Here is a 26,344-nt window from a genome sequence, read left to right on the forward strand (position 1 = left end):
CTGTCGTCACGCTTCCTTTTATCCTTCCTGTGGGACTCGAGACCGGTGTAACTCGCAGGTGTTGCTCATTACCCAGATACATCTCTAACACAGCACAGGTACATCTGTAAGATGTCTGCTAAAGAGCGCTTAACCTGGAAAACATCTGTTGTGTACATACACCCCTTAATAGCACACATACATCATGGAAAGACAAATCCAGACATTTTCTTTGAGAATTATTACTGTACTTCACGATCACTGCCATAATTTACCAGAATTTTTGCCAATTTCTGCTTCACAAATGTGAAAGTGTGAAAAGGGATGGACCCTTGATGCTGGGGGTTGTTTTATACTTGAAGATTGTTGGACCAGTAAACAGGCTTTCTTGGACCAAATTATCGGATTTTTCATCATTTTTAGCAAAGACTACAGAATTATACAAGATGCATCACTCGTATTGTTCTGAATGGGAGAAAGTGCAACGCGCAATATGGTGGAATAATGCCGCGTTCCAGGCAACCCGTGTTTTTCCAACCTTCTACCCGTGAAAGTGCATTGGAACGGCAGTCAAACCCGTGGTTTCCCACCCATGAACTCATACTAGATCGATGTACTCCCAGTTCCGCGTTCTGACTTCACATAGCCCGCAAAACAACAATGGCAGCCCCTACGGATGCGGTGTTTATGCAAATGCAGGTATAACAGCTTCTCTTGCCTTATGTGCCATTTTTCCTCCTCCATTTCCTTCAAATAAGCAAGAAGTAAGCACCTGTGGCGATAGAAATAACTGTTAATCAGCATAAGCCCCATATGGTCCGTCATGCTGGTTTGTTTAAACTCAGGCAGTTTGGTGTGACTTGCCTGGAATGCTACAAAGTCGTGAGTCCTGGTTTGAAGTCGTGACTTACGGGCTCAAAAACCTGCCTGGAACACAGCATAAGTCCCGTCTTCTAAATAAGAGCCAATCGCCGATTGGTAAAGTCATCGCCTCACTGCAGTGGCCGTTAGAAGCTCCGGTTCCTATAGAAACAGTCAGACTCGCGCCTCAGAAATGAGACACAAGAGACACGCATTTGCGTACATTTATGCGCATTAGCTTGATCCAGCCTGAATAATACCGTTTTTTGTCATGATTCGAGCGTTTAGAAACATAATTTATGAGACAGTTGTTGTCAGATTTCATTTGTGATTTCAAATGTGAAATTTAATTGAAAACTTGGCAAACAGCTTTGGAGAATTTGATGTTTCCCCATTCAAAGAGATAGGAGCTGCACTTGAATGCCTGAGAGATGTTTAAAAGATGGCCGCCAAGTGAAATGACTTGTCTTGAAGGGACTTTGTTATTAGTTATGTAAGAGGCCTCTTCAAATTCTAAAGTTTCACCTTTCTTCTGTGCTAAATACACATTAAGCGAGTGGCCACTTCAGCTACCCACAAATCAGGTAACCAATTGGACCTCATCTACACACGCTGTGGCTCCACCGACAATGCACTGGTTACTCCACTACACACCTCAGACCACTTTCTCATCACTTTTAATCTCAACCTGACCCCCAACTCAACACACACTCCATCACATGTTACTTTTCGGCGAAACCTACGCTCTCTCTCACCATCTCAACTATCCTCTTTGGTCTCATCCACACTTTCTCCCCCTAACCAGTTCTCATCACTGGACACTAACAATGCTACTGACACTCTTTGCACCACTCTAACATCTTGCTTAGATGACTTCTGCCCCCTTTTAACCAGACCAGCCCGCGCCACCCCCTCTGCCCCCTGGCTCTCTGATGGTCTTCGTGAGCATCGGTCGAGACTCAGGGCTGCAGAGAGGAAGTGGCTCAAATCTAAAGATCCTACTGACCTTAGCTTATATCAGTCACTCCTTTCTTCTTTCTCTACTGATGTCTCCAATGCTAAAACCACATACTATCACACTAAAATTAACAATTCGACTGATTCCCGCACACTTTTCAAAACCTTTTCTTCTCTTCTTTGCCCTCCTCCCCTCCCTCCCACATCAGCTCTTACAGCTGATGACTTTGCCACATTCTTCACACATAAAATAACAACCATCAGCGGCCAATTCCCCACACCACACTCGGACAATAACATCTTAATGGAAAACGCACAAACCCTCTCCTCCTTCTCCATGCTCTCCGAGGCAGATGTTTCAAAACTCATCCTCTCCAATCACCCTACTACCTGTCCCCTAGACCCTATCCCCACTCCTCTTCTTCAGGCCATCTCCTCCTCAATTCTACCTGCACTCACTCACATAATCAATTCTTCCCTTCACACTGGAACATTTCCCACAGCTTTTAAGCAGGCTAGGATTACCCCACTGCTTAAAAAACCCACTCTGAATCCAGCACTTTTAGAAAACTACAGACCAGTATCCCTTCTTCCTTTCATTGCAAAGACACTGGAGAGAGTTGTATTCAACCAACTGTCTACTTATCTCACACAGAACAACCTCCTTGATGACCACCAGTCTGGTTTCAAGAGTGGCCACTCAACTGAGACTGCCTTGCTCTCAGTCACTGAAGCCCTGAGACTGGCACGAGCGACTTCAAAATCATCAGTACTCATCTTGCTGGATCTGTCTGCTGCTTTTGACACCGTTAACCACCAGATCCTCCTGTCAACACTAAAGTCGAAGGGCATCTCGGGAACTGCACTCCAGTGGTTCAAGTCTTACCTCTCAGGTAGGTCCTTCAGGGTATCTTGGAGAGGTGAAGTGTACAAGTCACATCATCTTGCTACTGGGGTACCTCAGGGCTCAGTGCTTGGACCACTTCTCTTCTCCATCTACATGTCATCACTAGGATCTGTCATTCAGGATCATGGTTTCTCCTATCACTGTTATGCTGATGACACACAACTCTACCTCTCATTCCACCCAGATGATCCAACGGTTGCTGGTCGTATTGCAGGTTGCCTGACAGCCATTTCTGCCTGGATGAAGGACCACCACCTTCAACTCAACCTTGCAAAAACGGAACTGCTGGTGGTCGGTGCCAACCCAACACTTCGTCATAACCTTTCAATTCAACTTGGGTCGTCAACCATTACTCCCTCCAGGACAGCCAGGAACCTTGGAGTGGTGATGGATGATTGTTTAAGCTTCACAGATCATGTAGCTACAACGGCCCGGTCCTGCAGATTTGCCTTGTACAACATCAGGAAGATTAGACCCTTCCTATCGGAGCATTCCACACAAATTCTTGTCCAAGCTCTTGTTCTATCCAGACTGGACTATTGTAATGCTCTTTTGGCTGGACTTCCAGCATGCACTGTCAAGCCTCTTCAACTGATCCAGAATGCTGCAGCAAGACTGGTCTTCAACGAGCCGAAGAGAGCGCACGTCACTCCTCTCTTCATCAGTCTGCATTGGCTGCCAGTAGCTGCTCGCATCCAATTCAAGGCTCTGATGTTTGCCTACAGAACGACCGCTGGCTCTGCACCGCCATACCTTAACTCGCTACTTCAGACTTATGCGCCCTCCAGAAACTTGCGTTCTGCGAGTGAACGGCGGCTTGTGGTGCCATCACAAAGGGGCACAAAATCACTCTCACGAACCTTCTCCGGGTCTATTCCTGGCTGGTGGAATGACCTGCCTCACTCTATCCGAGCAGCTGAATCTTTAGCCACTTTCAAAAAAATGCTAAAGACGTATCTTTTTCGTCAGCACTTGACCCAGTAATAGTAGCACTTACCTTGATTTCTATCTTCATTCCATCTATTTGTGTATTAAAAAAAAAAAAAAAAAAAAAAAAAATCCTTACTACGAGCGCTTTACTGTCATAACTGTGACTTCACACAGCACTTACATACTGTTGTTCTCATGTTGATTTGATTGATTCTACTGTTCTCATTTGTAAGTCGCTTTGGATAAAAGCGTCTGCTAAATGACTAAATGTAAATTATGACCATCCATTAGGCTGCTTGTGGTGGTGACTTGTTTTCCAGATATATTTTTTTTTGTCCCCTCCATTTCATAGGTTTACAGCTTGCTGTTTTCTGGTTTGCAGTTCATTTCATCGAGACAGATGGAGAGCAACTTCATGGTGTTTGGTTTGCCATTCTGAGCATAATTAAAAACAGATAAAAAATAATAATTTCTTAGTGAAATGTGAGAACATCTCAAATTAGAAGAAAGAACAGTTTAATTCAGTTATACAAATATTACAGTGACATAGATGTAGTTAAAACGCATGTCATACTCATCTAAAAAGTTAAAAGTGGCCAAACACCTCAAAAGTAACTTTTTTGTCAGTAATTAATGTAATATATTTTTGTTTGATAATATTTTTTATGTAATATTTTGAGGGAATTTTGTGGTACTTAGTAATAATTATACCATAATTATGATCCATTTGTTTCCACATTTTTTACAATTCAATACAATTGATTTAAAGGGATAAACATCAAATTTTCATTTTTGGGTGAACTATTCCTTTAAAGGGTTAGTTCACCCAAAAATTAAAATTATGTCATTAATTACTCACCCTCATGTTGTTCCACACCCGTAAGACCTTTGTTAATCTTCAGATCACAAATTAAGATATTTTTGTTGAAATCCGATAGCTCCGCCAAACTGCTGAAATCATGTGACTTTGGTGCTCCGAACAGCTGATTCGACCCACTGATTCATTTGTGCTCCGAAGCTTCCTGAAGCAGTGTTTTGAAATTGGCCATCACCATATAAGTTGTTATTTTGTTTTTTTGGAGCACCAAAAATATTCTTGTCGCTTTATAATATTAATATTGAACCACTGTACTCACATGAACTGATTTAAATATGTTTTTAGTACATTAATGGATCTTGAGAGAGGAAATGTCATTGCTGGCTATGGAGGCCTCACGGAGCCATCGGATTTTAACTAAAATATCTTAATTTGTGTTCCGAAGATTAACAAAGGTCTTACGGGTTTGGAACGACATGGGGGTGAGTAATTAATGACATTATTTTCATTTTTGGGTGAACTAACCCTTTAAGTAATCCATACATTTTTTTTCAGATATTACATTTTACTGTTGTAGCCAGCAGAGGGCGCTGTTGACGAATCTTTTCCCTATTCAATCAGGAGAAATAAATATATGCACACCGTTTTAACGCGGAGAAGGACTTTTATTTTGAAATCCACCTTCTGTCCTCCATGTCGTTGTTTTTAGCTTCAGTTTGCATCTCTGCCTCAGTGATGATGATCTGACCTGTTGAATTTATGCTGAAGACCGTCATCTTTCCGAAATGAGGGCTGTTCCCACATGGATAGATAAAGTACACGACCGGGATAAGGTTGAACAATGGTAAGGCGCTTCATTATTTTCTAAACATCATTTGCGGAGCCGTATGGATTTGGATAGCAACCGTTGCTATGTAAACAACATAAGCACCGATTACCTAATTTGAGCGTTTCTTTTGCATTTATTTTACATTTTCACTCATACATCATTATATGGGGCATTAATGTATTTCTCTTTTGATTCAGTCTGCAGTGGGAACCGGAGCACTTCACATTCACTGTGCTTTATTCAGATCTAAACTTCACACACGTCTGTCGCATCTCATGATCATGTTGTTCCAGTAATAAATAACACCTGTCTGTCTGTCTTTCAGTATTTATGATCTAGCCTTCAGACCTGATGGATCTCAGCTCATAGTAGCGGCTGGAAATCGAGTTCTGGTAAAGAAACTCTGCAAACACGCACACTTCAATGTATCTGCGCATGCGCACCAGAGCCCCTTCCATTCATATGTCAAATAAATTATGTTCTTTTGAACGTTCAATTCATCAGAGAATCCTGAAAAATAAAATGCATCAGTTTCCACAAAAATATCAACTGTTTTCAACATTGATAATAATCATAAATGTTTCTTGAGCATCAAATAATCATATTAGAATGATTTCTGAAGATCCTGTGATGTAATGATGCTGAAAATTCAGCTTTGATCACAGGATATAAATTACAATTTACAATATATTCACATAGAAAACAGCTATTTTAGATTGTAATAATATTTAAGATTTTTACTGTATTTTTGATCAGGTAAATGCAGCCTTGGTGCGCAGAAGAGACTTTTCAAATATATTTGTGAGCGTTTGTTGTCGATCAGTGATTGACGTGTGTCTGATGTGTGCAGGTGTACGACACGGCCGACGGGACGCTCATACAGCCGCTGAAGGGACACAAAGACACCGTCTACTGTGTGGCTTATGCTAAAGATGGTGATTATCACATGAGGCGTGTGTGAGTCTGAGATTCAGATGTCTGTGAGTGTTTGATTTTCCTCTCCTCTCCTGCAGGGAAACGCTTTGCATCCGGTTCAGCAGATAAAAGCATCATCATCTGGACCTCAAAACTGGAGGGGATCCTCAAATACACGTGAGAACGGAGTTTGGAAAGCTATTATTTCAAGTATTGTTTGAAATGTGACTGGTGAATAATGTCTTTCAGATTGATTCGGTACAGGTCATATAGGTCAATAGAGCTGTTTTCACAGCTTTAGTGATCGTTGTGTTCGTGTGTAATTGTGTTTTGTCTCTTAGTCACAATGACTCGATCCAGTGTGTGACGTACAACCCAGTCACACACCAGCTGGCGTCGTGTTCCTCGGGAGACTTCGGTGAGTGTGTGATTGGATAAACACAGAAAACTATTGTAATGTCACACATTTACAGCTGAAGCAAGAAATAATGAAAGGGCTGAAAATGATTATTAATTATTAGGGGTGTGACGGTACACAAACACGGCGGTTCGGTACGTACCACGGTATTGAAGTCACGGTACAGCAGGGGGAGAAAACTAAACATAAAATTGCTTCTTTTTTTATTAAAGGTGCAATATGTAATATTTTTGCAGTAAAATATCCAAAAACCATTAGGCCAGTGTTATATATCACTTGAGTACTTACAATATCCCAAATGTTTCCAACTATTTGTAAATCGTGAGAAAATTGCAGCTTTAACCAAGGCTGCGGGACGTGTGAGGAGTCGCCTGTCAATGGCGTCATACCCGCGTTACCCTCGGTTTCCGCTTTTATTTTGTAGAAACCATGGAAACACCAAAGACACTTTAATATTTACATGTTTTAATAGACAAGGGAACAACTGTTTTGATATATTTATAGACAGAAAACTAATTATTGTTGTATAGCTCAACACGTTTAGTCTTATTGTTTAAATCTAATTTTCTTGATTTTTTTTTTTTTTTGCGAGTACCATGCTTTACCACGCCTCAGAGAAAAACACTATTTTGTGAAGTAGCTAACATAGCATAATCAGATGCAGCTTTATTTTTAGTAACAGTAATACAGAATTTTCTCCATCGTACAATACGTTTTAAAATTAATTGCATATCATTTATCAACACAAGCCATCCAGCATTTAATATGATATTGTAAAATCGATCTATCTTACTGCAGTGTGTAACAGTGTCTCACAGCAGCCGCCGAGCGAACGCACAGAGTAACGTTATAACATCATTTTCAACACACTCAAATGTATCTAATATGATAAACAGAGCTGCGTTTCCTCATACTCATGACCGGAAAAGCGGAAGCGGCGCCGGCGACTGTGTCATAATAAAAGTCCCGCTGCTCGTGAGGCGTGTGTTGATCAATCGCTCCAGCTCCTCGTTCAGCTCCACAACACTCACTCCTGCTCTGCTTCATACTACAGTAACGTTAATAATCGCATCCATGAACATGATTTCTTCATGACTTCAATCCCTATTCTTTTGCACCGTCCGTTGAGGTGGAGACCACATGTTCCAAGATTCAGCGCTCAAACTTGGCGTCATCAAGCTACGCCTTTGTTTTGAATAGGCTTCTAGCAACCTCTAGCGGACAGAATTCTTACATATTGCACTTTTTAAACAGTGGTTTATTAAACAAATTGTGTCTCTCTCTTTAAATAAATGCTGTTATAATGAACAAAAACTATCTCAGCTAACGCTGTAAACTATATATGGAGCCTTTTCATGCACATTCCTATAATATTAAAGGTTACAGTTAACAGAGCCCAAACTATTAAATTTTGTTTCTATTTATTTTTAGATATTATAATCAACACTTAATAAAAAAAAGCATGTAAATTGCACATAGGCAGGTTTTGCATTAACATCTAAAACTAATTATAAAATTGTTTTCTACTCCAATTCATTTTTGAAACATGATCATTTACACAGTTATTGCCATAACTTGTTTTCATGACAAAATTATTTAAACATATATTAAATAATTAAGACAATACTAACAGGTAAAGTAAATATAATGAACATACAGTGCACAGCATACAGTAAATGAGTACACCCCCTCTGAAACTTCTGAAAGTCAGCAATTACTCAGAAGACATGTTAGTGTTCTTTAGAGATATAATGTTCCAGCAAGTCTGCCTAATCAATTACCAAAGAAGCATGTCAAAATTATTCAGGAAAATAGGATTTTCTTATCAAAGTGTTAAAATGTTGTGTAGCAAAAATGAGTACACCTTCCTAAAAGTTACTAAATAAAACAAAATAAACATTTTCTGGTGTAAGTTTAAGGCCATGTTTGATCAACAGATAAGTATGTTGAACCAAAACATTTAAAGAGAAGTCATTTCTTGACAATTAAAAGTCTGAATCATTCTCAGACTTAATGCTGACAACAATGGAAGCGCTTGTGAGAGAACTGTCATGAGAATTATTTCTTAGCACAAAAGAGTACAGTGCTACAAGAGGATTACCAAATCATTGTTTTAAGTGTGAAAATATAGCAAAAGTAACAAAGAAATAAAAAAATAAAAAAATGGACTTGTGACAATAATCAGGCCTTCATTTTAAGCTTTCATTTAGGGATGAGGGATTTTTTTGCTAGACAAAGAGCAGGAGAAATACCAAGCGAGTGTCTCAGAGCCAGCAAAAGCTATGAAAAGAGTGACTGTTTATCTGACAGAGTAAGATGCAGCCTGCAGAAATGACATGCATGGTTGTTGTTCTCACTGGAAATACCTTCTGTAGCCAAAGCACAATAAAGTCAGTCAGCCATTTCTAAAGCTCATATTTACAAAATATAGATTCTGGGAATCAGTACTCTGGTCTCATGAGACCAAATCAATAATTTTGGATCTAACGGCATCTAAAATGTCCTGGTGTTGCTAGAGGAGGAGTACAGTGAGAAGTGCCTGGTTCCCACAGTAAAGTTCAGTGGTAGTGAAGCTCTTATATAGGGATGTGTGAGTGCTGAAAGAGTGAGGGAGTTGTGCTTTTTCAATGCTGTCATGAATTCACACACCACTGTGTGATGTAATACACAAACTTGAAACAGAAGATGTTACCCTTTCCTCATTCCCTGCATTGTTGGGCATTTTTTCAACTTGACAACGAGGATATGCATTCTCCCATGCTGACACTATTGAGCGCCTGTGGGGGATTTTCCCCAACTTTTCCCATTAAAGATCAGGGCATTTAAGGAGCTCATCATCCAGGAGTTAAACAGGACAGATGTGACAATTTGTCATGAACTTGTTCACTCCGTGCCAAGAAGGGTCAGAGCAGTATATTCAAAATGATGGAGGGTGTACTGAGTGCTAGAATATTATACATTTTTTGAACTAAAACTAGGGTGTACTCATTTCTGCAATCCTTCATTTAAACAAAATTGGCTAATTTATTTATTTTATGGCTATTAATGACATATATTTCTCAGTTTTTATTATGTATATGTTTAATGCATTTTAGTTTTGCTATCTTTCCATGAATTGTATTAGTGATCATAAAGAAAATGCATCTTTTGTATTTGTTCAGAGGGGTGTACTCATTTATGCTGTGCACTGTATAAGCTAATATAGTGCATATGTTTAGTGAAATGCTCCTCTAGAGTTAATTTCTCTAGTGAACTAACATGCTGTGGACACTAAATGACTTTCCTGAGGTAAATGAAATGCTGCGTGAGATATTCTCAACAGTGTTGCAAGTAACGCATTACAAAAGTAATTATATTATATATTACTTTTTGCTGTAACATAGCAATATAACACATTCCCAAACTCAGGTGGGACAGAATAGAGAAAGCGTTCATGAATCTGCCAAACTGCAGTGAACTCTTCAGCTGTGTTGATGTCTGTCACACTCTCGTGTGTGTGTGTGTGTGTGTGTGTGTGTGTGTTTGCACTGGTCTCAGGTCTGTGGTCTCCAGAGCAGAAGTCTGTCTCCAAACACAAAGTCAGCAGTAAGATCACCTGCTGTGGGTGAGTGTGACGACATTGAGACCCTAATGATATATTTAACTGATTTTAATGCAAATAGACAGAGAAATGTTTAATGCATGTATTTAAAAATGTACCACCTGATTGTATTTTGAATATATAGCTATTTATTAATTGTACAATTTTTGTTATTCTCTTTGGTCATGAAGATGGTCTTGTTCCTGACATACATACCGTTTACAAAATGACAAATAAATGAATGAATATTTTCCTGCTGATCTCAGGTGGACTAATGACGGCCAGTACTTGGCTCTGGGAATGATGAACGGTGTGGTGAGCATCAGAAACAAGAACGGGGAAGAGAAGGTGAAGATCGAGCGTCCGGGCGGCTCTTCATCGCCCATCTGGTCCATCGCCTGGAACCCGTCCAAGTAAGATTAAGACAGTTCAGATCATTAAAGGGATAGTTCACCCAAAAATGGAAATTATCCCATGATCTACTCACCCTCAAGCCATCCTAGGTGTATCTTCTTTCAGACGAACACAATTGGAGATGGATTAAAATATATCCTGGCTCTTCCCAGCTTTATAATGGCAGTGAATGGGGCTTGAGATTTTGAAGCCCAAAAAATCACATCCATCCATCCATCCATCCATCATAAAAGTAATCCATACGACTCCAGGGGGTTAATAAAGGCCTTCTGAAGTGAAGTGATGAGTTTTTGTAAAAAAAAATTTCCATATTTAAAACTCTATAAACAATAATCACTTGCTTTCTGGCAACGGTCGTCCACGAGTCGAGTTCCAGCGGAAGAGTGACCTCTGACTACCATCAACTATCAATGGCTTCCGTCAACTGTTTGATTACCAACATTCTTTAAAATATCTTCTTTTGTGTTCAACAGAAGAAAGAAACTCGTACAGGTTTGGAACAACATGAAAACATTTTTAAGACAGTCTTATGTTTATGCAACTTGACCCAGAATATATCATATTCACTCTGACCAGTGAGTGGACAGTTTACTCGCGTGACGTAATTAACTAATTTTGGTCATTTTAGAAATGTTTCCTTGTGAAAGCGAACTGAACCAAGAAGAAATTGCAGCATTGTAACAATTTTAATCCCTGTTTCAGAACAAAGCAAATGATCTGCAGGTGTGAAAATGCCCTTAGATCATAGTAAACACACACAGTGTCTGAACTTCACTCAGAGGCCAGAACAACACAAGAGTGCTCAGAGCAAACCAAACATGTGCAGTCAGCGTTTCATCATGATCTCATTTATAGATCTTTTACTGTACTGCTTCTAAAACACATTAACCATTATTCTGCACACATAGAAACATGTCTTTCTTTTTTATCTGAGAACACTTCTGGGACTTGTTTGTGTGTGAAACTCTGATGCTCATGCAGTGAAAGTGAATCATGTGAGGCGATTGGCTTCAGTCACACGTCAGACAGCAGGGGGAGCCGCTGCACCGGTCCTTCTGCTTCAGCTGCTTCTAATAGAGTCATAAAAAGCAGTTGCAAATGACAGAATCACAGAAGGGTAAAAAAGTATTTTGTGTGTGTGTGTTTCAGGGATGAACACAACGATATCTTGGCAGTGGCTGATTGGGGACAGAAGCTGTCTTTCTACCAGCTCAGTGGGAAACAGGTCGGACTGCTTGTTTTTATTTAGAGATGCACCGATGTATCGGTCACTGATATTTATTGGATTTTTTTTTAATCAATTTACAACCATCGGCATATCGGATATGGTAGGAAAAAGGCCGATATAACAAACCGATGTTTTATTAATTAACTGCTTGAAGGCGCTGAGCTGTATAATGTCTGTTGCATAATCCAACATTTTCCTCTGGGTAAAATAATATTATAATTGCTAAAACAATATCAAAATACAGCAGGGCTCGTCAATAAGGAACTGTACCTGTTCTGATCAGGCCAGTGCTGCATCTTCATGAAAGTTTATTCTTTGCATGTGGTTTTAAGCCTTGACAATTTAAATAGCGTCCAAATAGCGTCAGCAGTAGTGAGTAAGTCCTGGTTTTTAATGCGATCAGTGCGGATTCGAATCCGCCTTTTGCCGAGCTCGCTCTTCTCCTTTTTCCCATCACGTATCACATCAGAAAGGCATTTATTTTCAATAAAAATTTAAATAATGTTCTAAAAGTGAAAATAAACTGCCTAGCTAGTGTTTAATAATATTAAAAGTATTTAATGGTAGGATTAGGGGAAGGTGTCGGGAGTGTTTTTATTCTCCCAATAATAATTTTAATAAATATAATCATTTACACTCCATGATATTATTGCATGCTGTTGTACAAAAAATTTACAAAAATACTGAGGTGCAAATAGTATCTGCCAATATAAAGTATAGATAGCATCTAATTACTATTTACACTTTTACATGGTGTAAATATATTGCTATTTTCACTTAGTGTAAATAGCTGCTGCCTTTAAATATTTAAGCGCAAGAAGAAACTAAATAGAATGCTGTTTCTACTCACTGTGTGAGAAGTGTGCACACATCCATAGTGTGCTCCCGGAAAGCAGCATCTCAAGACGGCGCACGAATGCTGAATGGATTTGTCTTTCGCTTCGTCTAATTCACATAAAATTATATCAAAATGGCCATCTTGGTGAATATCCTTGTAAACATAGTTGGTTATGTCTTAAATGAACATAAACGGCTGAGAAATAAAACGCTTGTGTAACAGTATATTCATATTGGATCTGTGCAGCTCTTAAAGTGACAGCAGCCTAATAAACCTGCTGCGCTGCTGTCTGTGTTTTAATGTTAATCAAACAACAAAAGACAAAAAACATCGCTCCCTACTCTTGACTAAATACGTTTTGTAACTTTAATATTTATACAGTGAAGAATATGCAGTGTTATTTTACATTTGTTTACCTGAAAACTACAATTAAACTACCTAAAAAGCACTGTTTATTTCATATGGATCTTTATGTTGGCCTGCTGAATGTTAAATGGATCCATATTCACTACCTATTCATCCAAAACACTACCTATTTTAATGACAAAACTTCAAATAAGACAGCAAGTGACAAATATCTGTATTGGAATCGACCAGTAATTGTTTGTTGAAATCAGTATTGGTATCGGTCCAAAAAATGAAAACTGCAGGGAGTAATCGACGTCAGTGTGTCCAGACCTCGTACGGTTCATACCGCTAATCTAATGCTTCTTTCAGACATTATACTTCTCATACCCGAAAATTGATTAATTGGCACCAAGAGTTGCTTTTTGAAAAGATCAATGAATAAAGTGTAAAAATTGTAAGTGAAAGACTTCAGCTGTGTTGCTTTGCACAAAGTCAGACACTGAAGAAGCAGGTTTAAAGCATCAGCAGTGAAGAAGCCAAAGTTTGCATACAGTACACATTTTCATTAGTCATGATGATGGAAACTGATCACCTTTCCTCTTCATTTGCTGCTTTAAATAAAAAAAAGATTGCACTTCTTTATGCTTATGCACATGCAGTGAGTTTTTTTGTTTGTGGGTTATGTTTTATTTGTTATAAGCTTGTGTGATGTTAGCAGTTAGTCATGATTCCATGTTAACATGATACATTTCATAAAGTAGATCATAGGAACCATTGGCACCATCAGAATCTGCAATACAATTGGTCCAGACTTGACTTCTACTATCCACTACGTAGTACGTTAAAGTCTTATTTCAAATGAGCAAGAAACGTGCTGTTTTCCATAAGTTTTCTATAAACACACAGAGCTGCAGTTTTAATAGAAGAAGTCATATGGAGCACAAACCATCCAGCGTCCTGGAAAACATTATCTTTACGGCCGTTATATATGTCCTTCCCCAGGTGCACATGGGAAGTGTAGTAATTAAGGGAAAATATGCAGCTCTCATTATGCAACTGTAATGTCGTGGCCTCCAGTGCTGTCTGAACAAACACTTCATTACAGCGCTGTTCATAGGAGCTCGTAAAAACCACTGCTGGAGGAATTCACAGGGACAAGCATGGAGACTCATTGATGACGGGAGATTCATTCACACGTGTGTTCTCAAACATGCATGAAGTGTTTTGAGCTTAAATATACAATAATGTTGAATTTCAGCCCTGAAAATACATTGCATGCAAGTACAAGCACTGTTAATGCAATGCATCTTTTTTTCAATTATTGTAATTCAACATGTTTTTTTGTTCCAAAGACATTTGTCATTAATTTATTTATTAATTATTTTTTTATACTTTGCCTTCCAATTCAAGCATATTTAATACAATTATACCAATAGACATCTCCATTAAAGACATAATATTTTTTACCAATAGTTATTCCTCATTTTTCATTCTATTTTCTCTTCCTTTCACTTTTTCTTTTTCTTTTGTGATAATACCATCACCAACACAAAAAAATATATAAATAAATAATAATTAGAGACATAGCCAATACATACATAATTAAACACTTTTACATATAAAAAAACTACAAAAAAAACAATAAAAAATTTGACATTGACATAATATTCGTTTCAAAATCTTATAATGACACATATTTCCTAATAAGTAATTCGAATGATATTATTTAAACACCAATTAATAGTAATATTGAATAGGTAAATTAAAAAAAAAATATTAAAATAATAATAATAATAATAGTAATAATATTAATGGTAATAAGTACGTTAAAATGGAGGCAGAATTATGCAAGAAGGTAATTAAAATATGCATTCCTTTTATTTTTTATGATATATACTTTAATTTTAAAGGTGCCCAAATCTTTTCAAAATGTATACTTTTGCTCTTCATTTCATATGTTATCCTCTCCATGGAGTGTACTTTAGAAAGTAAATCTAAACAATCACTTAAAACTGGAGATTATTGCCTTCTCCACAACTTTATTACTTTAAAAGCTGTAATTCTCAGTATTCTAAATAGATACAACTAATCATTACTAAGTAGCATAGGTCCTATACCCAAAACTATATGTTGTATCTTTATTTTATTGATTTATAATGTTTATTATTGTGGTGCACTTACAATGTTAGTATGATTTTTACATCAAAAATTGTCATAATTTAGAAATAAAAGGCATTTTTCCTACCCTGATTTTGTCCCTCTGTTTTGAACGCTCTGTTTTAAGGGGCGTGTCTGCTGTGAGACTTCAGTGTAAACGCCTGCTGCTGTGATTGGCTGACATATTTGCATATGAAATAGCTTAGTATTACATGTGAAATTCTCTCAAAAACTTATAGTTCTCAAGGTTAACTAATCATGAAAAGTGTTGATTATAGCATTATATTTAGATCGTGGCATGAAAGGTTGCAGTGATGAGCATGTAGCCGATCACAGACAGAGTGTTGAGCGCATGAAAGCAGTGATCTTGTCATTGTAACTCGAATTTTGCACACTAACTAATGCTTTCATCATAACTAAAAGTGCAAACACACTGTAAATAAGAGATTTGTTGATTTAACGGGAGTCCAGAACACTCGCACTGTTTGATTGACAGCTCCAGCGATTGTTAAGGGAGCGTTCTTTGATCGCTTTCTTTCCATATATATAATTTAATCACCATTTAAATAACAGATTATTTTCATCCTACTAAGAGAAACAAGGTGAAGTTGACCGTTGGGCTGCTTTAGAGTAGAGGAAGAGTTGTTGCAGTAGAGTGTTGTTGACATGCCGTCATTTTACACCGGACTGCTTCACAAACGAGGATCGATTCAACACAAAAGATGAACATGACGACACATGCTAGTGGATGAGTTGAATCAACTCCACAGCAACTACATAAATTTATCCACTAACCATTCAGAAACGTCCAGTTTCATTCTAAAAGTTGTAACTTCTTCCTGAGTCTCTCCATCAGTGTCGACTCCGGTTTGAACAATGTAAGGCTGAACACCGTTACTGACAATCCTCATTTTGGCTGCGTGAGATTCTCCAGCTTTGTTGTTGTTGAGCTGTTAAAGCTCCGCCCTCTTCTGGAAAGCGGGCAGGGAGCAGCAGCTCATTTGCATTTAAAGGGACACACACAAAAACGGCGTGTTTTTGCTCAACCCAAATAGGGGCAAATTTGACAAGCTATAATAAATGATCTGTGGGGGATTTTGAGCTGAAACTTCACAGACACATTCTGGAGACATCAGAGACTTATATTACATCTTGTGAAAGGTGCATTAAAGGTTTTTAAGTGATATGTCAATAAATATGTTAATATTGTATAAGCTCAAAACATTTCATGCATGTTTGAGAACACACGTCTGAATGAATATCCCCTCATCAATGCTTCTTCTTGTGAATTCCTCCAGCAGTCGTTTTTTTACAAGCTCTTGTAAACAGCGCTGTAATGAAGTGTTTGTATGTCTGATAGCAAGGCTTGAGTTTAGATTGGGTTTAATGCTGAATTCAGAGCTGAGAGGCTGCAGAGATCCTCACCAATGAAAGTACTGAAATAAACAGAGTATATTTCCCTTGTTCAAATGAACTGTTGTGTGTTTTGCAGATTGGGAAGGACCGGCAGCTGAACTTTGACCCCTGCTGCGTGAGCTTCTTCTCTAAGGGCGAGTACATCGTGATGGGCGGCTCAGACAGACAGGCTTCGCTCTACACTAAAGACGGGGTTCGGCTCGGCACTGTCGGAGAGCAGAGCTCTTGGGTTTGGACCTGCCGCGTCAAGCCAGACTCGAATTATGTGGTCAGAGATGTTGTGAATTATTCATGGAAATACTCATTTTTAAGGGAAGCTGTGTGAGTCAGTGAATCTATAAAATATGTCTGGTTCACATTTCATCACAAAATCAAAGTAAAGAAACAAGTAAAATAACTAATAATGTTGATTTTCATTACATTCATTACTGTAATATACAGTATTTGAGTTATACAAATTATACAATGATTTTTGCATTCATTTAAATCAGTGTAAATTCAATGTAGAACAACAACCTCGATGCATCAATACATTATAATCTTGACTTTCTTTGTTTTATTAGCTTAAAAGATAATGTCAAAATACAAAGACCTTAAAGGTGCCCTAGATTCAAAAATTGAATTTACCTCGGCATAGTTAAATAACAAGAGTTCAGTACATGGAAATGACATACACTGAGTCTCAAACTCCATTGTTTCCTCCTTCTTATATAAATCTCATTTGTTTAAACGACCTCCGAAAAACAGGCGAATCTCAACATAACACTGACTGTTACGTAACAGTCGGGGTGTACGCCCCAATATTTGCATAATGCCAGCCCATGTTTAAGGGATTACACAAGCCAGTAACGTCTGGATCTGTGCACAGATGAAGCATCAGACTAGGTAAGCAAGCAAGAACAACAGCGAAAAATGGCAGATGGAGCAATAATAACTGACATGATCCATGATAACATGATATTTTTAGTGATATTTGTAAATTGTCTTTCTAAATGTTTCGTTAGCATGTTGCTAATGTACTGTTAAATGTGGTTAAAGTCACCATCGTTTCTTACTGTATTCACGGAGACAAGACTGTCGTTATTTTCATTTTTAAACACTTGCAGTCTGTATAATGCATAAACACAACTTCATTCTTTATAAATCTCTCCAACAGTGTAGCATTAGCCGTTAGCCACAGAGCATATAGCCTCAAATTCACTCAGAATAAAACGTTAACATCAAAATAAATACTTTACTCACATAATTCGAAGCATGCATACAGCATGCATGATGAACAACTTGTAAAGATCCATTTGAGGGTTATATTAGCTGTGTGAACTTTGTAAATGCGCTGTAATATAGTCGAGAGCTCGTTTGGCAGGGAGCGTGAGCATTTAAAGGGGCGGCGCTGCCAAAATCAGTGTATAGTTAATGATGCCCCAAAACAGGCAGTTAAAAAAATTAATTTAAAAAAATCTATGGGGTATTTTGAGCTGAAACTTCACAGACACATTCATGAGACACCTTAGACTTATATTACATCTTGTGAAAAAGCATTCTTGGGCACCTTTAAAGGTCTTAAAATAGACTTGAGTTCTTAAATGCATATAATTTCTTCTTTTTTCTTTGTGTGTGAAATATGACACGTTTTTGACGGTGTTTGTGAGATTTCGTTGAATGAACGCCCATATTTCTGCTGTTCTCACTCGCCTCTATTTAAGGCAGTTGTTTATTAATAGAGGACAGATTAAAGCTGTCAAATCTTACAGTGCATATTTAATCAGAAAATGAGATGTGCGAGTTAATTAATTAGTTGTGTGAAAGTCACGACACATACTGAGCTACAAATCACAACTCTGCTTTTCCCTCAAACTGTGTTTTATAAAGCAGTCACTGTCTTTCACAAAGTTTAGGGCATCGTTATTAAACGGCAACAGTGATCAGACTAATTTGCAGCATTATTACCCCTTTCATAGATGTCTGATGTGAGTGTAGCTGATGTGTTTTCAGTGTTTATACAGTGTGGAAAGCTTCAGAAGCTCTTCTGAGTCTCTGTGGTGTTGGGCAGGTTTTAGGCTGTCAGGACGGCACCATCGCATTCTTCCAGCTCATCTTCAGCACGGTTCATGGCTTATACAAGGACCGCTATGCCTACAGGGACAGTATGACGGACGTCATCGTGCAGCACCTCATCACCGAGCAGAAAGGTGCCGTGACTTTCCACATGACATCATCACATTCAAACATGCCGCTCTCAAACACAGCTGGGAGCAAATAACCGTGAGAATTAAATGTAATGGGATGATAATATATCTGGATGAGAATAGTTTTAGTATGTTGATGGATATGGCAATGGTAATGTTGCGCTGCTTTACGCTGCAGATGGACTTACTACTGCTGATAGACACTACTGCTGTGAGCATGTAAGATCTGCTGCTGCTGCATAAATAGACATGCATAAATCCTGTAGCAGATCTAGGCAGGTGGAGCTGGGGGAGGTGGAGGGGTTCAACCAGACTATTTAAATGTACAGCAAGCTATCTCATTGGCTGCAGGATCAGCAGAGGCCAATCAGCTTGTGCGATGCGGTTATGATGTAATTGTATGTAAAGGACCAATCAGCCTGCGCCATCTAGAGTTTCATGACTGAACTAGATACATATAAAAAAATATATATATATAAAAAAAAATTGTTAAAATTCATCCACAGACACAATTCCCAGCGATAGACTACAGTGTGATCCATCTCTCTTTCTTTGTCTCTGCTTTCTTTAATTTTTTTCCCAATTTCCCCTCACAGTGCGAATAAAATGCCGTGAGTTAGTGAAGAAGATCGCCATCTACCGCAGCCGACTGGCCATTCAGCTTCCTGAGAAGATCCTCATCTACGAGCTTTACTCTGACGACTCCAACGACATGCATTACCGCGTCAAAGAGAAGATCTGCAAACGCTTCGAGTGCAACCTGCTGGTCGTCTGCTCACAACACATCATCCTCTGTCAGGTAAAGACCGTCCTTCACAACACAACGCCCCTGAATCTACTGAAGTCATGTGAACGTTTCCTGGACGTACCGTACGTGCCGAATCATGTGATGTTACATCAGAAAGCTATTTGAGATCGATCAGTATGAATGCTCCATAATGTGTCTAATCTTGAGCAAAAACACATTCGGACATGACAGTTTTTCAATAAAATCAGCAAAAATTAAATGCAGCACAACAAATCCTTTCTATGAATACTTCATAATTAAAATAATAAATTTTTTACCAAAATGAGTTTTTCTGCATTACAGTAAGGAGACTGTATGAAAGCGTCCTACTTGATGGCTCTAATAAAAGGCTTCATTGTGACTGAATACTTGTGTCAGTTTATGATCTCATATGAAAGAAGCGTGGTCACGCAACATTATCAGCGCCGGATCAAACGTTCAGTGACTGAGACTCTGTGTTGTGCGGTCAGGTCAGATGTTGACCCGCTCTCTCGTGACATGAAGCCGCCCATTCAAAACACAGACACATACAGAAAGTGTTTTGTCCAGCTGAGCCTGTAAACACTGATCCCGTCGATATGTACATTGTTGCAGGGTTCATACAAGGTGCTTAATGTGCTTGAGTTTGACTTTCTGAAATGTAAGTCCTGGAAAACAGCCATGTTTATTAAGAGGTACTTGAAAAGTGAAATATAAATGAAATTAGTTTATTTATTTATTTATTTATTTATTTTCAGACAAAAAATGCAACAATACTTTTCACAGTCTTTGGCTAGAAGCATGATATTACTCATATATTTCAAAGTATATTATATAGCTTTCATTCTTCAGGTCAATCATATATTCATAGCGAAAAATCAGTTTGAATGAGGAAAGCGATATCTTTGTTGTAGTATCCTTTCAAAGTTTATTGGGATTTCCCATGACTGATAGCACTGGTCAATGGATTGATCTCTTTGAAGTGAAGCGTCAGATTCAGCTTCACTCCGAAGCCACTTTGCTTGTTGGTTATGCCTTATAAGGCGTTGTTCAGAGTTAAATTAATTTCGGAAACACTTTATTTTAGGGTTAAATTCTCACTTTTTACTACAGTAGTCAACATTTGATGTGGATCAAAAAAGTTCATCAAAGTTGCCCTAAGAACTAAGTTGTCCAAAGAAGAAGGTTTTAGGACAACTTTGATGAAAGGTTTTGATCCACTTCAAATGTTGACTACTATAGTTGCTTATTATCATTCACATTACTAGTATATTGGTTGTTTATTAGTACTTATTAAGCACATATTAATGCCTTATTCTACATGACCTTATTCTACATCCCTTAATCCTACCCAATACCTAAATTTAAACACTACAAAAACTACCTTATTAACTACAAACCCGATTCCAAAAAAATTGGGACACTGTACAAATTTATGAATAAAAAAGGAATGCAATAATTTACAAATCTCATAAACTTATATTTTATTCACAATAGAATATAGATAACATATCAAATGTTGAAAGTGAGACATTTTGAAATGTCATGCCAAATATTGGCTCATTTTGGATTTCATGAGAGCTACACATTCCAAAAAAGTTGGGACAGGTAGCAATAAGAGGCCGGAAAAGTTAAATGTACATATAAGGAACAGCTGGAGGACCAATTTGCAACTTATTAGGTCAATTGGCAACATGATTGGGTATAATAAGAGCCTCTCAGAGTGGCAGTGTCTCTCAGAAGAAGGAGGCATATCTAAAAAAAGAAGGCATATCTAAACATGATCCAGAGGCGCAGGCGTTTTCTCTGGGCCAAGGCTCATTTAAAATGGACTGTGGCAAAGTGGAAAACTGTTCTGTGGTCAGATGAATCAAAATTTGAAACTGGGACGCCATGTCATCCGGACTAAAGAGGACAAGGACAACCCAAGTTGTTATCAGCGCTCAGTTCAGAAGCCTTCATCTCTGATGGTATGGGGTTGCATGAGTGCGTGTGGCATGGGCAGCTTACACATCTGGAAAGGCACCATCAATGCTGAAAGGTATTTCCAAGTTCTAGAATAACATATGCTCCCATCCAGACGTCGTCTCTTTCAGGGAAGACCTTGCATTTTCCAACATTACAATGCCAGACCACATACTGCATCAATTACAGCATCATGGCTGCGTAGAAGAAGGATCCGGGTACTGAAATGGCCAGCCTGCAGTCCAGATCTTTCACCCATAGAAAACATTTGGCGCATCATAAAGAGGAAGATGCGACAAAGAAGACCTAAGACAGTTGAGCAACTAGAAGCCTGTATTAGACAAGAATGGGACAACATTCCTATTCCTAAACTTGAGCAACTTGTCTCCTCAGTCCCCAGACGTTTGCAAACTGTTATAAAAAGAAGAGGGGATGCCACACAGTGGTAAACATGGCCTTGTCCCAACTTTTTTGAGATGTGTTGATGCCATGAAATTTAAAATCAACTTATTTTTTCCTTAAAATGATAAATTTTCTCAGTTTAAACATTTGATATGTCATCCATGTTGTATTCTGAATAAAATATTGAAATTTGAAACTTCCACATCATTGCATTCTGTTTTTATTCACAATTTGAACAGTGTCCCAACTTTTTTGGAATCGGGTTTGTATCAATAAGCAGTAAATCAGGAGTTAATTGAGGCAAAAGTTGTAGTTAATAGGGAATGTGTTCCCAATACAGAAGTGTTACCATAATTTCCTTGTTTACAACCTTGTTTGTTTCCGAATTAATCAGAGTGTTTTAATGAATGGTTTACTAACTCGCTCTTAAAGTCAGTCCCTTGCTGCCATCTACTGGCGTAAATATGTAACCTGAACTAAAATTATTGATAAACCCCATCAAACCGTTTCTCAATACCAAATACCGCAACATTATAATATAAAAAATTATTTATTGAACAATAATTGTGATTATAAACTTTGAATATAAAGGGGTGATTGATTATGATTTCACTTTTTCAACTTTAGTGTGTAATGTTTCTGTTTGATCATAAACAACATCTACAAAGTTACAACGCTCAAAGTTCAATGCAAAGGGAGATATTTTCTTTTACAGAAATCACTTTTTAAGGACTACAACAAATGACTGGTAGGGACTACAGCGAGCTTCTTCCTGGGTTAGTGACATCACTAACCCTAAAATTTACATAAACCCCGCCCCCAAGACCACACAACAAAGGGGGCGGGGCCATGTTGGGCTGCTTTAGAGAAGCGGAAGAGTTGTTGTAGTCAAGTGTTGTTGACATGCCGTCATTTTACGCCGGACTGCTTCACAAACGAGGATCGATTCAACACAAAAGATGAACATGACGACACATGCTAGTGGATGAGTTGAATCAACTCCACAGCAACTACATCAATTTATCCACTAACCATTCAGAAACGTCTAAAAGTTGTAACTTCTTCCTGAGTCTCTCCATCAGTGTCGACTCCGGTTTGAACAATGTAAGGCTGAACACCGTTACTGACAATCCTCATTTTGGCTGCGTGAGATTCTCCAGCTTTGTTGTTGTTGAGCTGTTAAAGCCCCGCCCTCTTCTGAAAAGGGGGCGGGAGCAGCAGCTCATTTGCATTTAAAGGGACACACACAAAAACGGCGTGTTTTTGCTCAACCCAAATAGGGGCAAATTTGACAAGCTATAATAAATGATCTGTGGGGGATTTTGAGCTGAAACTTCACAGACACATTCTGGAGACACCAGAGACTGATATTACATCTTGTGAAAAGGGGCATTATGGGTCCCCTTTAATACATTATTACAGATACATTATATCTGTAATTTGAGTTAAAAAAAACAAATCCATTTTTAGTACAAACATGTCATTAGATTGCTTTGCAATTATTTACAGTGAAATGCTTTACATTTTGAAATCCTTTCCTTGTGTGTCTCTGTGTGTGTATGTCTCTCTGTGTGTGCGCGTATGTGTGTGTGTAGGAAAAGAGGCTGCAGTGTTTGTCCTTCACGGCCATCAAAGAGAAAGAGTGGCTGATGGAGTCTCTCATTCGCTACATCAAAGTGATCGGCGGCCCGGCTGGACGAGAGGGGCTTCTGGTGGGACTGAAGAACGGAGCTGTATGTTATATCTATTGATTCTGTGTAAACGGCTCGTAAACATACTTTATCACTAGAAAAACATTGAAATAACTCGTTAAACATGACTATTATGCAATCATTTAAGACATTTCTCCTTTATATAGACCCTTTTTGGCATGAAGGGTTCTTTAAAACTGAATGCATAAAATTTCATTGAAATTCAAAAATAATTAGAATTAAATTCATAATATGATCCCATGACGGAAGCCCTTATATAGAAGCTTTTCTTCTAACTGTGTGTATGAATGCAGTTTAATTTCCTCCGTCTCGGCATGTAAATAGTTGCACGTTCAGATTCGGCCCTGTGTGTGAAAGGTCTTGATGTGTGCAGATCCTGAAGATCTTCGTGGACAACCCGTTCGCCATCACGCTGCTGAAGCAGAACACGTCTGTGCGCTGTCTGGACATGAGCACGTCACGCAGCAAACTGGCAGTGGTGGACGAACACAACACGTGCCTGGTGTACGACATTCACACCAAAGAGCTGCTCTTCCAGGTCACGCTCACACGAGGATATTACACATTACCTTCGGTCTGAAGCTTGACGTGTCGGCTGAATGCTTTCCGTCTGTGTCACAGGAGCCCAATGCGAACAGCGTGGCGTGGAACACGCAGTGTGAGGACATGCTGTGTTTCTCTGGCAGTGGATATCTGAACATCAAGGCCAGTAACTTCCCAGTGCACCAGCAGAAACTGCAGGGCTTCGTAGTGGGTTACAACGGATCCAAGATCTTCTGCCTTCACGTCTACTCTATGGCTGCAGTGGAGGTGCCTCAGGTACGAGAGAAAAATAACATCCACATGAGATGCTTAACAGAAGGAAAGTCATTGGCAGTAGGGATGAGAAACGACATTCAGATTTTTCTTTTAAATATTTCCAAAATTCTATTTGTGAAGACATTATTTCACACCTCCTGATTTCACGAAGTAAATCAACATGTTTTGTTGGTCCTGGATCCTTATATTAGCATTAATATAAACTACAAATATCTACCAATAGAGTCAGAAAACAGGATAATTTTTCTGACCCCACTGGCAGATATTTGTTCTTGTTTTAAGCACTAACCCACTTTATTTTGATCAATTTTTCAGAAAACATATTTGAAGTATTTTGTTTCTCCAGTACATGAATCTTAATTTAAGAATGTTAGATATTTGTACTGGGAAACGAGACAGAAATACTGAGGAAAAACACCATTTTCTGCATTGTTACACAAGTAACTCTTTACAATAAGGTTACTTTTGTTAACATTACTCTTAGTTAACTACAGTGGTTAACATGACCTAACAATGAAAAATACTTCTAAAGCATTTGTTAATATTAATGTTTAAATAAAAACAAAAGATAATATTAATTAATGGACCTAAACTAACATAAATTAACAATGAACAGTTGTATTTTTATCAACTAACATTAACTCAACCCTCTACGGACACACTGAAGCTCGAGTCGCCATTGGCTATTAAATATTTTATTTTAATCCCCACACCTTTTTACATGGAATGCAAGAACAATGCAAATGAAAAAAAAAAAGTAAAATCTACATAAATATGATATAAACTTTAAATATAAATTCCAAACACTATTAAAGACAAGTAAACAGCAAAAACAAACAATAGAACAAAGATGCAAATGAATACAATGCTTTTCAGGTTTTCCAGGTAGATCTAACAGTAGTTATACAGATTAGGTACAGAAATGGAATAAAGTAATCAAATGTAAATGTCTTTGGTTTGATTCACATTAAAAACACAGAGAGCAGCAGGAATTTTAGGCTGCTGTCACTTTAAGAGCTAATGCACTGATCCAATATACTGATACCGTAACACATGCGTTTTCTTTCACTTACTTAAGATATAACCAACTTGGTTTACTAGGATACTCGTCAAGATAGGCATTTTGACATAATTTTGTGTGAAATTGTCCGTTCAAACGCAAGACGTGAAAGAGAGCTCAATTGTGGCTGGGCGTGTGCTTCGGATATGCAGTTTGCACTCACAAAACTTCAGCTCAGCGTGCGCAATTTATCTTGCGTTTGAAGTTGGCAAGGTTTAAAAACTTGAAAACGTGCAAATGATAAACTTTCAACTTGCAGCACTGGTCCGATCGGGACGGTATATTATATATTTTTATATGATGCCACTCCTAGTTTCTGTAAATAAAAAAAGTTGTGAACCAGAAGCTTTGAAAGTACCAAAATGTCTTCGCCTGCATGTGGTCCTTTGAATATTGTGAAGGATGAGAAGCTCTACATGCGTTATATTTCTGCTCGAGCTGACTGTGATTATGGCTGATCTGTGCAGTCGGCTCCGATGTATCAGTACCTGGAGCGCCGCATGTTTCAGGAGGCCTATCAGATCGCCTGTCTGGGAGTGACGGATAATGACTGGAGGGATCTGGCCACTGAGGCTCTGGAGGGACTCGATTTCCACACCGCCAAGAAAGTGAGGCATCGACTACTGCTCGACTCTGTCCTGATGTTCTAAAAACGTTTCCGGACATATTTCTCTCGTTTTGTCTCTCATCAGGCGTTCATCAGGGTTCGAGATCTGCGCTATCTGGAGCTCATCAGCAGCATTGAAGTAAGACGTGTTGCTCTCTTTATCTCTTTCTCCTTTCACTGTTGACTGATTCTTATATTAGAAGTCGTTTTCTGCTCTATAATGATTCAAATAA

The 26,344-nt window shown here is 38.4% G+C and overlaps 2 protein-coding genes across 3 annotated transcripts in view; both read left to right on the plus strand.

Annotated features, from left to right (window-relative positions):
- Nucleotides 1-1,345: 1,345 nt before the first annotated feature.
- On the plus strand, nt 1,346-4,463 carry LOC125280755. Its single transcript, XM_048211508.1, has 2 exons — nt 1,346-1,424; nt 2,453-4,463. Exon 2 carries the CDS (start codon nt 2,798-2,800, stop codon nt 3,686-3,688), a length of 891 nt encoding a protein of 296 aa, XP_048067465.1. The 5' UTR covers nt 1,346-1,424; nt 2,453-2,797; the 3' UTR covers nt 3,689-4,463.
- A 545-nt stretch (nt 4,464-5,008) lies between these two features.
- Nucleotides 5,009-26,344, plus strand: part of ift122 (intraflagellar transport 122 homolog (Chlamydomonas)) — a 41,536-nt gene continuing 20,200 nt past the window's right edge. Inside the window, exons 1-16 of one of the 2 annotated variants that reach the window (XM_048211089.1) lie at nt 5,009-5,295; nt 5,606-5,672; nt 6,131-6,215; nt 6,294-6,372; nt 6,537-6,613; nt 10,151-10,217; nt 10,460-10,606; nt 11,757-11,832; nt 16,671-16,862; nt 18,645-18,783; nt 19,377-19,579; nt 23,509-23,646; nt 23,999-24,163; nt 24,247-24,444; nt 25,972-26,112; nt 26,197-26,250. In XM_048211089.1, coding sequence (XP_048067046.1) covers nt 5,237-5,295; nt 5,606-5,672; nt 6,131-6,215; nt 6,294-6,372; nt 6,537-6,613; nt 10,151-10,217; nt 10,460-10,606; nt 11,757-11,832; nt 16,671-16,862; nt 18,645-18,783; nt 19,377-19,579; nt 23,509-23,646; nt 23,999-24,163; nt 24,247-24,444; nt 25,972-26,112; nt 26,197-26,250 — 1,887 coding nt within the window. In that variant the 5' untranslated portion in view covers nt 5,009-5,236. The remainder of the gene's footprint in view (nt 5,296-5,605; nt 5,673-6,130; nt 6,216-6,293; nt 6,373-6,536; nt 6,614-10,150; nt 10,218-10,459; nt 10,607-11,756; nt 11,833-16,670; nt 16,863-18,644; nt 18,784-19,376; nt 19,580-23,508; nt 23,647-23,998; nt 24,164-24,246; nt 24,445-25,971; nt 26,113-26,196; nt 26,251-26,344) is intronic. The other variant, XM_048211088.1, reaches the window with a different exon arrangement.

Source organism: Megalobrama amblycephala, linkage group LG12 (genome assembly GCF_018812025.1).
Source record: "Megalobrama amblycephala isolate DHTTF-2021 linkage group LG12, ASM1881202v1, whole genome shotgun sequence".
Taxonomy (NCBI): domain Eukaryota; kingdom Metazoa; phylum Chordata; class Actinopteri; order Cypriniformes; family Xenocyprididae; genus Megalobrama; species Megalobrama amblycephala.

Coding starts and splice junctions, on each gene's coding strand:
- LOC125280755 (XM_048211508.1), top strand. CDS start 2,798: ATGTCATCACTAGGATCTGTCATTCAGGATCATGGTTTCTCCTATCAC.